We start from the raw sequence: 16726 nt of genomic DNA on the forward strand, positions 1-16726 counted from the left end.
AGTCTTCAGGTAGGTGTGTTCTTCAGCTGGGCAATCCACTTAAACTTGTATACTTTCAGGTAAGCAGGGTGATTAACAGAAATATGTACAATATAGACAGTCAAAGGTTAATTGCAACAAGATCAAGTGTTATCCAATAAGTGGATTACTAAACTTAATAATGGAACATTTTTTCAGGTTGGTAATGTCAATAGAGTAGAAATTCTTATAACACAACCAGTAGAAGATCAGAGTGTGATGTTTTGACTACAGTACATTGTTACATTCTGGTGTTTTTTTGTCTTCTATGGACAGCCAGAGATAGGAAACTTCTCTGATCTGGTTAAACATATTCAGTTTAGCTGTATATGTTATTTTTAGGGTTCTTTGTGTACATGCAAATGTGAAAGTTTAGAATCAATATGAATTACACATAAAAGACTATTAGGATTTCTATTTGCTGAAAATGTAGGGGCTACCACAGAGATATTTAAGTCATTGACAAGGTTGTAAAGTTACTGTGTGATCAGTTGGACATTGTTGTCTTTGGGCATCACTGATAGTACACCTGGAATGTCGAGGGCAATTGCTGATAAGGTAAATGGTTGGGGGGAGATATGGTAACTAATTGACCATCTTTAGTCTGGCTACCACAGGTAATCAGGGAATAAAAGGTCACAAACTGACCATCTTTAGTCTGGCTACCACAGGTTACCAGGGAAATATCGTTACAAACTGACCATCTTTAGTCTGGCTACCACAGGTAACCAAGGAATATATGGTCACAAACCGACCATCTTTAATCTGGCTACCACAGGTAACCAAGGGATATATGGTCACAAACTGACCATCTTTAGTCTGGCTACCACAGGTAACCAAGGAATATAAGGTCACAAACTGACCATCTTTAGTCTGGCTACCACAGGTAACCAAGGAATATATGGTCACAAACTGATCATGTCTTGTCAAGTTACCAATAGTAACCAGTTGACAAGGTAGAATGGGACATGAGTGGTTTTAATAGTTACTAAACTACAACTACATAAGTAGTTTAACTTCTTATTGACATGCATCTGGGGAAACTCTTCATGGTGTTTCACAAATGACATGGAGGACTGACAGCAAATTTTTTCTCTTCTCTTAACATTGAATGACATTGTGCCATGTGGTTTTCTTTGGTTTTCTTTGCCTTTGAAGGATGATCCAGTTTTTAAGATGTACCTTTATATACCTACTTGGTATAATACATGTTTGTGCCTTTTGTCAAGTGTTACAGGGATCAGGAACAAAGTCTGCTTCACATTTGTAGATTTTCTTTATTATCGTCAAGTTCTCAAGTTTTCAAACTAGTCAGGCTGATGTGAAAAAAGCCATTTTTGTCTACTTTTATAAACTGATTGTCAGTGTAATGGTAGTGTCCAGAGTTGATCCAACTGTCACTATAATCATAGTGTCCTGAGTTGAATGTTAGATCTGAAGTCAGACCATGTTATGACCATTAGTGTACAGGTGTCTGGACTGACCAGTGTACTATACAGACTGACCGACATTGTGACTGACCATAATGGATATCTGTTGTTGTTGAAGGACACTTTGTCTGACAACATTGCTCTTAAGATCGACACGTTGTGTTTCGTAGTGCTCAGGTATGTACAGCAATCAAACACCTGTATGTCCCGATATATAGGGCACTTCATGCTGTAATCAATTGTCTTATTAGGCGTTTGAAAGGACAAAGACACTGAAAATGATGGAGGCTCATACATATTGATATTACATAACCAGCATTTTAATTGGAGATTATATACTTAGTGATAAAGTCAGCTTAACACAGACCGACTTCTAGTGATTGTATAAAAGTAGGATTTTTTTTATCGTTCCATTTTCAGGTTGACACATAGACTTTAATCTGTCATGACAGTTTTTTTTAGGAAACTTGAGTATGTTTGATCAATGGAATCCCTTTTGCTGATGTTATACCAGAAGTACAGTCTGCAAAAATGAAAATGAAGTTAAATGTCAGGGTTATTTTGACAAGACAATAATTGTTGGTAGAGGGTTAACATTATAATTGTCTATAGCTATCAGATCTTTATCTTCTGTTGAGGGTTCTGTATCTTCTGTTGAGGGTTCTGTATCTTCTGTTGAGGGTTCAGTATCTTCTGTTGAGGGTTCTGTATCTTCTGTTGAGGGTTCTGTATCTTCTGTTGTGGGTTCTGTATCTTCTGTATCTTCTGTTGAGGGTTCTGTATCTTCTGTTGTGGGTTCTGTATCTTCTGTTGAGGGTTCTGTATCTTCTGTTGTGGGTTCTGTATCTTCTGTTGTGGGTTCTGTATCTTCTGTTGAGGGTTCTGTATCTTCTGTATCTTCTGTTGAGAGTTCTGTATCTTCTGTATCTTCTGTTGAGGGTTCTGTATCTTCTGTTGTGGGTTCTGTATCTTCTGTTAAAGGTTCTGTATCTTCTGTTGAGGGTTCTGTATCTTCTGTTAAAGGTTCTGTATCTTCTGTTGTGGGTTCTGTATCTTCTGTTGTGGGTTCTGTATCTTCTGTTGTGGGTTCAGTATCTTCTGTTGTGGGTTCTGTATCTTCTGTTAAAGGTTCTGTATCTTCTGTTGTGGGTTCTGTATCTTCTGTTAAAGGTTCTGTATCTTCTGTTGAGGGTTCTGTATCTTCTGTTGTGGGTTCTGTATCTTCTGTTGAGGGTTCTGTATCTTCTGTTGTGGGTTCTGTATCTTCTGTTGTGGGTTCTGTATCTTCTGTTGTGGGTTCTGTATCTTCTGTTGAGGGTTCTGTATCTTCTGTATCTTCTGTTGAGGGTTCTGTATCTTCTGTTGTGGGTTCTGTATCTTCTGTTGAGGGTTCTGTATCTTCTGTATCTTCTGTTGAGGGTTCTGTATCTTCTGTATCTTCTGTTGTGGGTTCTGTATCTTCTGTTGTGGGTTCTGTATCTTCTGTTGAGGGTTCTGTATCTTCTGTATCTTCTGTTGAGGGTTCTGTATCTTCTGTATCTTCTGTTGTGGGTTCTGTATCTTCTGTTGTGGGTTCTGTATCTTCTGTTGAGGGTTCTGTATCTTCTGTATCTTCTGTTGAGGGTTCTGTATCTTCTGTATCTTCTGTTGAGGGTTCTGTATCTTCTGTATCTTCTGTTGAGGGTTCTGTATCTTCTGTTGAGGGTTCTGTATCTTCTGTTGAGGGTTCTGTATCTTCTGTTGTGGGTTCTGTATCTTCTGTTGAGGGTTCTGTATCTTCTGTATCTTCTGTTGAGAGTTCTGTATCTTCTGTATCTTCTGTTGAGGGTTCTGTATCTTCTGTTGTGGGTTCTGTATCTTCTGTTAAAGGTTCTGTATCTTCTGTTGAGTGTAGGGGCCACTAGTATAGTTAAGTCAGTTAGGCATTTGACATTAATACCTTAGCTTAAGATCTCATATATGCTGAAGTACATGGTTGTGAAATTAAAAAATTTATATTGTCCTCCTGTTTGGCTAATTTCATTCAAACATTTTCCTTTGCTTCTTTGCAGACAATTAACCCACATCATATCTGCTCAATTTGTACAGTTGTCATCCATCCATACCAACAAAGACTGGGAAATTTGTATAAAATTCAATGCTAAGTATGTAAACATGAACTGCGTGTGGACACTGGTTTTCTTCTATAGTTTTGAAAATGTAGCCTGTAAGTCATGCTTAAGTGTCAAACTTGTGTTCCTGACTTTATAGATTATGATACTATTCAATTTTCTGATTTGTAATGATACTGTGTGTACAACATAATGCTACTGTGTTATAGATTATCACTGTCCAGCTTAAGTCTGGACATTGATTGGTCATACTGTTCTCATTTGTTAAAGCAAATATAGTAAAGCTAATAAAGCCTTCCCTTCTAATGAGTGCTGGGTAGTCACTGGACAGTGGTCAGGCATAGCTTTAGTTAATTGTCATGTGGTTAATAACACTTATTGTTCAGGGGAAGTAACTCCCAATGGCTAGTAATTTAGAATTACAATTACTTTGTCCGGAAAGTAACTGTTTGATGAATAATGTAATGTAATGACAGTTTTTGTTCAGGGGAAGTACCTATTAATATTGTTGTAACACTGACTGGTCAGGGGAAATGACTGCATGGAAGGTAATGTAGTAGCAATGACTGGTTAGGGGAAGTAACTCTGAAAAAGGATTAATGTAGTAACACTGACTGGTCAGGGGAAGTGACTCTGTATGGAGAGTAATGTAGTAACAATTGTTGTTCAGGGGAGGTAACTTTGAATAGAGAGTAGTGATAATGACTAGTCAGGAGATGAAACTCTAATCAGGTGAAATGTTTTAGTAACGATTACTTTTCAGGAGAAGGATCAAAATCTGTACAAATATTCTGTTAATTTCTGTAACTTAGAATAAGGGAGAACTCAAAACCTGGGACAGTTTTAGGTCAACTTCTGACACTAACCATGAGGCCACACTCTACTCCACCAGGGACCAAGTCGAGCACATCAATGATAAAAGGCCATCAACTTTATTAATTATTGATCTTTGACGACAATGAACATATGTGTTAGATAGATGTGGCTTGTGATCCTGGTTATCAAATTAAATTCTTGGCTGCTATATGTGTTTTGTATTCTCTATCCAGTTATCATGGTGTTGATCAGGTCTGAATAGAGAATGTTTTCTTGTCAGTGAAACACATGGCACCATAAAAATGGGGCTTCCTCATATGTCTTTATTAGCCATATGGATAGGTACTAGTTTTCAATGGTAATTAAAGGATTCTAATTATTATTCCATTATGCATGAAATAAGAGCAGACAAATTACCTATTATATTTTACTGACTGAAAGCTAGGTAACCAGTAAAAGTGTTTGAACAGCAGTATGGTGAAGGTACTGGTGTTGTTTTTATAGAGTAAATCATCATCATCATCATCGTCATCATCATCTTGGTGCTGGTCGTCATGGTTTGAGTGAGAGGCTAAGTGCTGGTCCCCTTGGTTTGAGTGGGAGGCTAGTTGCTGGTCCCCTTGGTTTAGAGTTAGAGGCTAAGTGCTGGTCCCCTTGGTTTAGAGTTAGAGGCTAAGTGCTGGTCCCCTTGGTTTGAGTGGGAGGCTAAGTGCTGGTCCCCTTGGTTTGAGTGAGAGGCTAAGTGCTGGTCCCCTTGGTTTAGAGTTAGAGGCTAAGTGCTGGTCCCCTTGGTTTAGAGTTAGAGGCTAAGTGCTGGTCCCCTTGGTTTGAGTGAGAGGCTAAGTGCTGGTCCCCTTGGTTTGAGTGAGAGGCTAAGTGCTGGTCCCCTTGGTTTGAGTGAGAGACTAAGTGCTGGTCCCCTTGGTTTAAAGTGAGAGGCTAGTTGCTGGTCCCCTTTGTTTAGAGTGAGAGGCTAGTTGCTGGTCCCCTTTGTTTGAGTGAGAGGCTAAGTACTGGTCCCCTTAGTTTGAGTGAGAGGCTAAGTACTGGTCCCCTTTGTTTGAGTGAGAGGCTAAGTGCTGGTCCCCTTTGTTTGAGTGAGAGGCTAAGTGCTGGTCCCCTTGGTTTAGAGTTAGAGGCTAAGTGCTGGTCCCCTTGGTTTAGAGTGAAAGGCTAGTTGCTGGTCCCCTTGGTTTGAGTGAGAGACTAAGTGCTGGTCCCCTTGGTTTGAGTGAGAGGCTAAGTGCTGGTCCCCTTGGTTTGAGTGAGAGGCTAAGTGCTGGTCCCCTTGGTTTAGAGTTAGAGGCTGGTTGCTGGTCCCCTTGGTTTAGAGTGAAAGGCTAGTTGCTGGTCCCCTTTGGTTGAGAGTGAAAGGCTAGTTGCTGGTCCCCTTGGTTTGAGTGAGAGACTAAGTGCTGGTCCCCTTGGTTTAGAGTTAGAGGCTAAGTGCTGGTCCCCTTGGTTTAGAGTTAGAGGCTAAGTGCTGGTCCCCTTGGTTTAGAGTGAAAGGCTAGTTGCTGGTCCCCTTGGTTGAGAGTGAAAGGCTAGTTGCTGGTCCCCTGGTTTAGAGTGAGAGGCTAGGTGCTGGTCCCCTTGGTTTGAGTGAGAGGCTAAGTGCTGGTTCCCTTGGTTTGAGTGAGAGACTAAGTGCTGGTCCCCTTGGTTTAGAGTGAAAGGCTAGTTGCTGGTCCCCTTGGTTTAGAGTGAAAGGCTAGTTGCTGGTCCCCTTGGTTGAGAGTGAAAGGCTAGTTGCTGGTCCCCTGGTTTAGAGTGAGAGGCTAGTTGCTGGTCCCCTTGGTTTAGAGTGAGAGGCTAGTTGCTGGTCCCCTCGGTTTGAGTGAGAGACTAAGTGCTGGTCCCCTTAGTTTGAGTGAGAGGTTAGGTGCTGGTCTCCGTGATTTGAGTGATAGACTAGTTGCTGGTCCCCTTAGTTTGAGTGAGAGGCTAAGTACTGGTCCCCTTTGTTTGAGTGAGAGGCTAAGTGCTGGTCCCCTTTGTTTGAGTGAGAGGCTAAGTGCTGGTCCCCTTTGTTTGAGTGAGAGGCTAAGTGCTGGTCCCCTTGGTTTAGAGTTAGAGGCTAAGTGCTGGTCCCCTTGGTTTAGAGTGAGAGGCTAGTTGCTGGTCCCCTTGGTTTAGAGTGAGAGGCTAGTTGCTGGTCCCCTTGGTTTAGAGTGAGAGGCTAGTTGCTGGTCCCCTTGGTTTAGAGTTAGAGGTTAGTCAGAGGTTTGGTGCTGCTCTCCCTTACTTTATTACAGGATATGTACGGTATGTGGGTGTAGACACAGAAAGGATGAAGAAGATCTTGTGTAAGCTGAGAGAGTTATGTAATCAGATCAAGTGATAAGGTATTGTGGTTGACACATCTAGGTTTGTACTGCTACAGCTACATGTTGTGTTAACTTTGATACATGGTATGTAGAGTCGGACTAGAAAAGTCTTTTCTAGCACTTGTGTTATGAGAAATCATACTGCTTCCTGCTGGCGGTGGCAGGTGATATTTTTTATCTTGCTTCGTGCCTATAAACTGCACTTGTGTACCTTGCTGTAGTATTAAGTACATCACAGCTACTCCTGTGTACCCAGCTGTAGTATTAAGTACATCACAGCTACTCCTGTGTACCCAGCTGTAGTATTGAGTACATCACAGCTACTCCTGTGTACCCAGCTGTAGTATTAAGTACATCACAGCTACTCCTGTGTACCCAGCTGTAGTATTGAGTACATCACAGCTACTCCTGTGTACCCAGCTGTAGTATTGAGTACATCACAGCTACTCCTGTGTACCCAGCTGTAGTATTGAGTACATCACAGCTACTCCTGTGTACCCAGCTGTAGTATTAAGTACATCACAGCTACTCCTGTGTACCCAGCTGTATTAAGTACATCACAGCTACTCCTGTGTACCCAGCTGTAGTATTAAGTACATCACAGCTACTCCTGTGTACCCAGCTGTAGTATTAAGTACAGCTCTCTTTCACTTTCTCAGTATTTTTTGTGGACATTGTTTTGGTGACCAGATCCACTAATTAATCACTGGCGGGTGATGTGTTATTAATTTCTATGATGTAGACATGTGGTTAAGCAAGGAAGCCCATTAGTGCTTTTATCAGTAAGAAATTGATTTCACTGAGAACACGTTATATTTCTGGTATACAATGAGGTCTTCATTAATTCCATTTTACCCAAGCTAACTGGTCTAGCTGTCCTGAAACAAGTGTCTAATGGAAGTTATTGAACCCATGTTGTTCAGGTCTCGATATTGTTCAGAGGAAGAAATGCTGAAAGATTTAGTCCTCCGTACACTTGACTAATAATAATCTCTCCATATTATATAGATTGTAATCCTAGACTAGAAGTGTTCACTGCTTCATATTGTACATGTAAGCTTCTGTTCCTGTGTAAAGAGTTTTTCTCTAGCAAGTGGATGAATGGATGGAGTTGATGAAGGTCATATCATTATCTGTAAACACAGGTGTAAGTTACAGAACTACACAAGGATGGTAGTACCAACGTCCTTGTATTGGAAAGTAGAAGTGGTGGTATAGGGAAATCAGACCTGTTAAACTGAGGACTGGCTTATAAGGTTACTTTAGTCGGAGTAGTTAGTGGAACTGTGGTTGGAATTTTACTCAATGGTAGATGTGGGTTCTTTGTTTGGTGGTCTAAAGCTACATATTTATTGTGAAGGCCCGGGCTCTTTGTTTGGTGGTCTAAAGCTACATATTTATTGTGAAGGCCCGGGTTCTTTGTTTGGTGGTCTGAAGCTACATATTTAATGTGAAGGCCTGGGTTCTTTGTTTTGTGGTCTGAAGCTACATATTTGTTGTGAAGACCTGCATTAGAAAGGAGGTACCTTTGTGACATGCACAACGACACGAAGTTGCTGCATGTGTCCTAATGCCGGTATCACTGTCACATATGGACTATTTATACTTATGTAGGCGTGGGTCGCACAAATCCGATTAGTAAATGGTCACAGGAGATAAGTACATGTTATGTGTTTCATTGTGTGTGATTGATTTATGTTATAGATTGATTTATGTTATAGATTGATAGATCTGATCACTGACAGCTCTACAGACAACAGAAGTTACACGTTCACATTGTTGTCAAGACATCACTGACAGCTGTACAGACAACAGAAGTTCTCAGTTAACATTGTCCTCAAGACATCACTGACAGCTCTACAGACAACAGAAGTTACACGTTCACATTGTTGTCAAGACATCACTGACAGCTGTACAGACAACAGAAGTTCTCAGTTAACATTGTCCTCAAGACATCACTGGTAGCTCTACTGACAACAGAAGTTCTCAGTTTACACTGTCCTCAAGACATCACTGGCAGCTCTACAGACAACAGAAGTTCTAAGTTAACACTGTCCTCAAGACATCACTGACAGCTCTACAGACAACAGAAGTTCATGTTATCATTGTCCTCAAAACATCACTGACAGCTCTACAGACAACAGACATTACAAGTTAACATTGTCCTCAAGACATCACTGACAGCTCTACAGACAACAGAAGTTCTCAGTTAACACTGTCCTCAAGACATCACTGACAGCTCTACAGACAACAGACGTTACAAGTTAACATTGTCCTCAAGACATCACTGACAGCTCTACAGACAACAGAAGTTTTCAGTTAACATTGTCTCAAGACATCACTGGCAGCTCTACTGACAACAGAAGTTCATGTTATCATTGTCCTCAAAACATCACTGACAGCTCTACAGACAACAGACATTACAAGTTAACATTGTCCTCAAGACATCACTGACAGCTCTACAGACAACAGAAGTTCTCAGTTAACACTGTCCTCAAGACATCACTGACAGCTCTACAGACAACAGACGTTACAAGTTAACATTGTCCTCAAGACATCACTGACAGCTCTACAGACAACAGAAGTTTTCAGTTAACATTGTCTCAAGACATCACTGGCAGCTCTACTGACAACAGAAGTTCTCAGTTTACACTGTCCTCAAGACATCACTGACAGCTGTACAGACAACAGAAGTTCTCAGTTAACATTGTCATCAAGACATCACTGACAGCTCTACAGACAACAGAAGTTCATGTTATCATTGTCCTCAAGACATCACTGACAGCTTTATAGACAACAGAAGTTACAAGTTAACATTGTCATCAAGACATCACTGACATCTCTACAGACAACAGAAGTTCTCAGTTAACATTGTCATCAAGACATCACTAATAGCTCTAAAAAACAACAGAAGTTCTCAGTTAATACTGTCCTCAAGACATCACTGACAGCTCTACAGACAACAGAAGTTCATGTTATCATTGTCCTCAAGACATCACTGACAGCTCTACAGACAACAGAAGTTCTCAGTTAACACTGTCCTCAAGACATCACTGACAGCTCTACAGACAACAGAAGTTCTAAGTTAACACTGTCCTCAAGACATCACTGACAGCTCTACAGACAACAGAAGTTCATGTTATCATTGTCCACAAGACATCACTGACAGCTCTACAGACAACAGAAGTTAATGTTATCATTGTCCTCAAGACATCACTGACAGCTCTACAGACAAAAGAAGTTCTCAGTTAACATTGTCATCAAGACATCACTGACAGCTCTACAGACAACAGACGTTACAAGTTAACATTGTCATCAAGACATCACTGATAGCTCTACAGACAACAGAAGTTCCAAGTTAACATTGTCTTATCACCAGTACAGCACCACCTTACAGAATGCTTTATAGAGAAATATTTGAAGAGAAGATGATTAAATAAGTAATGTTTGTGCTGTCTGTTGAAGTTACCTATAACTTATTCACAGTGACGGTGCCAAACTCAACAGAGAAAGGGTAGTAATAGGGTAGTAATAGGGTGTAATATATCTCAGGATTTGTCTCCTGTGTGTAAACACTACAATTTATGAATGACAAACAACTACCTATACTTTTACTTACCTATATAGCAGGTTTATCACCGGCAGACAGTGATTGCCTTTTAAAATATAAAACTTTATAGGCCAAGTGAGTGGTAATACAGGAATGCTTATTGTAGAATATTTCAATAATCTTGTGTCTCTGCATGTCGATAGAGTTATTTTCTAGTAGTACAGTGTGTTGGATGAATTAATGATTTGACTGTGAATTCTAGTCGTTCCATGTTTGATTTACATCTCAGTTTAATCACAGCAGAACAGAGCATCTTGTTGCAGATAGTGAAAGTAAAAGTTGAGGTTATAGCAGTATTAACAGCAAAATAGCAAAGTTTTCCATTGTATGTTGCCTAAGAAAACTCTCTGTGTAATTTGTATTCTTGCTTTAACAACAATGGACATCAAGTGATAATGACTTTCCCTCACCCTTAATTGTGATACAATACTACTGTATCTCACCCTTAATTGTGATACAATACTACTGTATCTCACCCTTAATTGTGATACAATACTACTGTATCTCACACTTAATTGTGATACAATACTACTGTATCTCACACTTAATTGTGATACAATACTACTGTATCTCACACTTAATTGTGATACAATACTACTGTATCTCACCCTTAATTGTGATACAATACTACTGTATCTCACACTTAATTGTGATACAATACTACTGTATCTCACACTTAATTGTGATACAATACTACTGTATCTCACACTTAATTGTGATACAATACTACTGTATCTCACCCTTAATTGTGATACAATACTACTGTATCTCACCCTTAATTGTGATACAATACTACTGTATCTCACACTTAATTGTGATACAATACTACTGTATGTTGACTTTCCCTGTGTACTCTTCTGATCATAGAAGTCAGGTCATCAACATGTTTGCATCTTGACCATATGTTATAGTGTACACCATTGTCTATTTGTTGTTTCCAGTGAAAGGTCACTGCTCGGCTTTTCTATATCAAGACATCTACATGGACTGAAAACATAACACCCTCTGGTCATTATGTTTGTATCATCAAAAAACTTGGTTTGTACATAATAATATGCAATGTGTTGCTTGGGGCAGTCAGTTTATATAGACCAAACCGGCCCATATTCTGTCAAGGACCTTATAACTTCAGGCCTGATGTAAGTAGACAATTACATATCTCAAAGTGACATGTGATCATCAGGTTGTCATATAGTGGCAAGCTATTGTTCTTAAGTTTGTTGTCACTCAGGTGTGGTTCTAGGATACATGTAACAGTGTTGGAGACAGGAAATGTGTTTCTGTTGTAACTGGATTATCTCTCAGGTGTGGTTCTAGTGTTGGAGACAGGAAATGTGTTTCTGTAGTAACTGGATTATCTCTCAGGTGTGGTTCTAGTGTTGGAGACAGGAAATGTGTTTCTGTAGTAACTGGATTATCTCTCAGGTGTGGTTCTAGGATACATGTAACAGTGTTGGAGACAGGAAATGTGTTTCTGTAGTAACTGGATTATCTCTCAGGTATGGTTCTAGTGTTGGAGACAGGAAATGTGTTTCTGTAGTAACTGGATTATCTCTCAGGTGTGGTTCTAGTGTTGGAGACAGGAAATGTGTTGCTGTAGTAACTGGATTATCTCTCAGGTATGGTTCTAGTGTTGGAGACAGGAAATGTGTTTCTGTAGTAACTGGATTATCTCTCAGGTGTGGTTCTAGGATACATGTAACAGTGTTGGAGACAGGAAATGTGTTTCTGTAGTAACTGGATTATCTCTCAGGTGTGGTTCTAGGATACATGTAACAGTGTTGGAGACAGGAAATGTGTTTCTGTAGTAACTGGATTATCTCTCAGGTATGGTTCTAGTGTTGGAGACAGGAAATGTGTTTCTGTAGTAACTGGATTATCTCTCAGGTGTGGTTCTAGGATACATGTAACAGTGTTGGAGACAGGAAATGTGTTTCTGTAGTAACTGGATTATCTCTCAGGTGTGGTTCTAGGATACATGTAACAGTGTTGGAGACAGGAAATGTGTTTCTGTAGTAACTGGATTATCTCTCAGGTGTGGTTCTAGTGTTGGAGACAGGAAATGTGTTTCTGTAGTAACTGGATTATCTCTCAGGTGTGGTTCTAGGATACATGTAACAGTGTTGGAGACAGGAAATGTGTTTCGGTAGTAACTGGACTTCTTAATCTCTCAGGTATGGTTCTATGATACCCACATTTTTGTGAGGTAAAGTTAATTGACTGAAGATAAATTCTGAAACCTTTCTATGACAGAAAATGTGTTGCATGCATATCTTTATGGACAATTTCATATCACAATTGAAGGTCCCCCTCTTTTGTATGACTGTCCTTAATTGGCAGCCTTCAGGGGTTCTAAAAGAGGTCATCTTTTCCGAGAGGTTTTGTCAAGATCAATTTAAATAAATCTTCATAACATACATTGTTTTATAAAAACTCATGATATTGAAATTTTCACAATGGACATATATTACAATGTATTGATAGTTGAACAGGAGCTGAAATAACTCAGTCAGATGATTGATTCACTACACGCTGTCTGATGAAGATTTGATGTGTGTTGTTTAATTCCCTATAAATGACAGTTTGTTTCTGAGGAGCCAGAGAAACAGGTCGGTCTAATGTGGTTGTGTCCTTAGGGAAGACACTTACTCTAATTGCATCATTGGTCTGGTCATGTGATGGGCCTCCTTTATGGTCTTCAGTCATGGTACAACCATGCAGCTACTACAAGGATCTCCACCCCCACCTGGCTTTTAATGTGGCCATTAATCAAGCAAACAGACAATTGATACCAGAAAAATATTGTATAATAATAGGTGTGTTACAATATCACATACAAAATATAAACCTTGGTGGAAGAGTCAGAAAGCCCTGGATCCTATACCTCACAGGGCTGACAAACTTCAGTGTTACTGACAACTGTTTGTTTGAGGTTTTTTTAGATGATAATGTCACACAATCAGTACCAGGCGGTATCCAGTATTTTCAATTAATTTTTTGGACAGTCACTCAAATGACATTTCAAAACATAGATTCCCTGCATAAACAAAAAAAAAAACAACAGTTTACTAATGGCATTTTTTTTTTTATATTTACAGGGATAAGATGAAATAAACTTTGCTTTTGTTGCCATGACGATGCCTTTAATAGAAGGCTGATTTTGAGATGGATGTTGGTAATCCCTACCATGTCAGCCCCAACAGGAAGTCCTATGTGGGGCCGTCAATGACCTACAATGGAGTCCCAGCAGAGCTACGAGAATCTAACCACTATATGGAGAGTTCCTTCACATCTGACAATCAGACAGGAACTGTGTTTATACGAATCTCCATACCAGACCTTAAAGTCCAGGTAGACTTTCTCTCAATAGAAACAGATGTTTATATCACAGCAATCTTTTATAAAAATGTTTTATGATGATTAAAAGAATATATATGTATATATATTGGCAATCTTGTTATACATCAAGTGAGAATTCACACATTGATGTGTTATTTTATATTTGTAGAAGTGCCTTCAATTTGAGTTAGATGAAACAGTATGGCAGGCCAAACAGCGACTACTGGGCACATTTGCCAAGGTAAAGAGATGTCACAGGGACCTTCAGGTCTCTTCTGTCACACCAGCTAATCAGATCTGTTGATTTTGTTACTAATAATGAAACACTTTATAATTCAAAATCAATGAAACTTCTTTGTAAAAAAAAAATAGTGTTGTTATAATTAACAAATCTCCATGATATTGAATGACGAATATATAAAGTTTAGTTTATCTGTATTTTAAAATCAAAGATTATCTGTACATTTCACACAGAACTAGAGTTTGTCTGTACACTTTACACAGAACTAAATTTCTCTGTATACTTCACACAGAACTAAAGTTTGTCTGTATACTTTACACAGAACTAAAGTTTGTACCCTTCACACAGAACTAGAGTTTGTCTGTACACTTCACACAGAACTAAAGTTTGTCTGTACACTTTACACAGAACTAAAGTTTGTCTGTACACTTTACACAGAACTAGAGTTTGTACACTTCACACAGAACTAAAGTTTGTACCCTTCACACAGAACTAATGTTTGTCTGTACACTTCACACAGAACTAGAGTTTGTCTGTACACTTCACACAGAACTAAAGTTTGTACCCTTCACACAGAACTAATGTTTGTCTGTACACTTCACACAGAACTAAAGTTTGTCTGTATACTTTACACAGAACTAGAGTTTGTACCCTTCACACAGAACTAGAGTTTGTCTGTACACTTCACACAGAACTAAAGTTTGTCTGTACACTTTACACAGAACTAAAGTTTGTCTGTACACTTTACACAGAACTAAATTTCTCTGTATACTTCACACAGAACTAAAGTTTGTCTGTACACTTTACACAGAACTAAAGTTTGTCTGTACACTTCACACAGAACTAAAGTTTGTCTGTACACTTCACACAGAACTAGAGTTTGTCTGTACACTTCACACAGAACTAAAGTTTGTCTGTACACTTCACACAGAACTAAAGTTTGTCTGTACACTTCACACAGAACTAAAGTTTGTCTGTACACTTAACACAGAACTAAAGTTTGTCTGTACACTTTACACAGAACTAAATTTCTCTGTATACTTCACACAGAACTAAAGTTTGTCTGTATACTTTACACAGAACTAGAGTTTGTACCCTTCACACAGAACTAGAGTTTGTCTGTACACTTCACACAGAACTAAAGTTTGTCTGTACACTTTACACAGAACTAAAGTTTGTCTGTACACTTTACACAGAACTAAATTTCTCTGTATACTTCACACAGAACTAAAGTTTGTCTGTATACTTTACACAGAACTAGAGTTTGTACCCTTCACACAGAACTAGAGTTTGTCTGTACACTTCACACAGAACTAAAGTTTGTCTGTACACTTCACACAGAACTAAAGTTTGTCTGTACACTTTACACAGAACTAAAGTAAGAACACTACTTCACACAGAACTAAAGTTTGTCTGTATACTTCACACAGAACTAAAGTTTGTCTGTACACTTCACACAGAACTAAAGTTTGTCTGTACACTTCACACAGAACTAGAGTTTGTCTGTACACTTCACACAGAACTAAAGTTTCTCTGTACACTTCACACAGAACTAAAGTTTGTCTGTACTTCACACAGAACTTCACACAGAACTAAAGTTTGTCTGTACACTTCACACAGAACTAAAGTTTGTCTGTACACTTCACACAGAACTAAAGTTTGTCTGTACACTTCACACAGAACTAAAGTTTGTCTGTACACTTTACACAGAACTAAAGTTTGTCTGTACACTTTACACAGAACTAAAGTTTGTCTGTACACTTCACACAGAACTAAAGTTTGTCTGTACACTTCACACAGAACTAGAGTTTGTCTGTACACTTCACACAGAACTAAAGTTTGTCTGTACACTTCACACAGAACTAGAGTTTGTCTGTACACTTCACACAGAACTAAAGTTTGTCTGTACACACACAGAACTAATGTTTGTCTGTACACTTCACACAGAACTAAAGTTTGTCTGTATACTTCACACAGAACTAAAGTTTGTCTGTACACTTCACACAGAACTAAAGTTTGTCTGTACACTTCACACAGAACTAAAGTTTGTCTGTACACTTTACACAGAACTAAAGTTTGTCTGTATACTTCACACAGAACTAAAGTTTGTCTGTACTTCACACAGAACTAAAGTTTGTCTGTACACTTCACACAGAACTAAAGTTTGTCTGTACACTTCACACAGAACTAAAGTTTGTCTGTACACTTCACACAGAACTAAAGTTTGTCTGTACACTTCACACAGAACTAAAGTTTGTCTGTACACTTCACACAGAACTAAAGTTTGTCTGTACACTTCACACAGAACTAAAGTTTGTCGGTACACTTCACACAGAACTAGAGTTTGTCTGTACACTTTACACAGAACTAAAGTTTGTCTGTACACTTCACACAGAACTAGACTTTGTCTGTACACTTTACACAGAACTAAAGTTTGTCTGTACACTTCACACAGAACTAAAGTTTGTCTGTACACTTCACACAGAACTAGAGTTTGTCTGTACACTTCACACAGACTGTACCCTTCACACAGAACTAATGTTTGTCTGTACACTTCACACAGAACTAAAGTTTGTCTGTATACTTCACACAGAACTAAAGTTTGTCTGTATACTTCACACAGAACTAAAGTTTGTCTGTATACTTCACACAGAACTAAAGTTTGTCTGTACACTTCACACAGAACTAAAGTTTGTCTGTACACTTCACACAGAACTAAAGTTTGTCTGTACACTTCACACAGAACTAAAGTTTGTCTGTACACTTCACACAGAACTAGAGTTTGTCTGTACACTTCACACAGAACTAAAGTTTGTCTGTACACTTCACACAGA

At 38.9% G+C, this 16726-nt stretch overlaps 2 protein-coding genes across 2 annotated transcripts in view; one reads left to right on the plus strand and one right to left on the minus strand.

Annotated features, from left to right (window-relative positions):
• Positions 1 to 2004: 2004 nt before the first annotated feature.
• LOC132543743 (uncharacterized) lies at positions 2005 to 13018 on the minus strand. The gene is made up of 2 exons (XM_060207267.1): positions 12962 to 13018; positions 2005 to 3348 (listed from the first exon to the last, which is right to left on the minus strand). Exons 1-2 carry the CDS (start codon positions 13016 to 13018, stop codon positions 2005 to 2007), a joined length of 1401 nt encoding a protein of 466 aa, XP_060063250.1.
• Positions 13019 to 13477: 459 nt separating this feature from the next.
• LOC132543787 (SH3 and multiple ankyrin repeat domains protein 1-like) overlaps positions 13478 to 16726 on the plus strand; it is a 69190-nt gene continuing 65941 nt past the window's right edge. Inside the window, exons 1-2 of the mRNA XM_060207311.1 lie at positions 13478 to 13663; positions 13821 to 13892. Coding sequence (XP_060063294.1) covers positions 13478 to 13663; positions 13821 to 13892 — 258 coding nt within the window. The remainder of the gene's footprint in view (positions 13664 to 13820; positions 13893 to 16726) is intronic.

Source organism: Ylistrum balloti, unplaced genomic scaffold (assembly GCF_031769215.1).
Source record: "Ylistrum balloti isolate Yb309-2 unplaced genomic scaffold, AGI_CSIRO_Ybal_v1 Utg369764, whole genome shotgun sequence".
Taxonomy (NCBI): domain Eukaryota; kingdom Metazoa; phylum Mollusca; class Bivalvia; order Pectinida; family Pectinidae; genus Ylistrum; species Ylistrum balloti.

Excerpts from the sequence above, each read along its gene's own strand:
- LOC132543743 (XM_060207267.1), bottom strand. The coding sequence starts at position 13,018 with ATGACTGAAGACCATAAAGGAGGCCCATCACATGACCAGACCAATGAT. Across the intron at positions 3,349-12,961 it reads AGACCAATGATGCAATTAGA|TGGCCCCTACACTCAACAGA; the intron begins GTAAGTGTCTTC and ends TAACTATACTAG.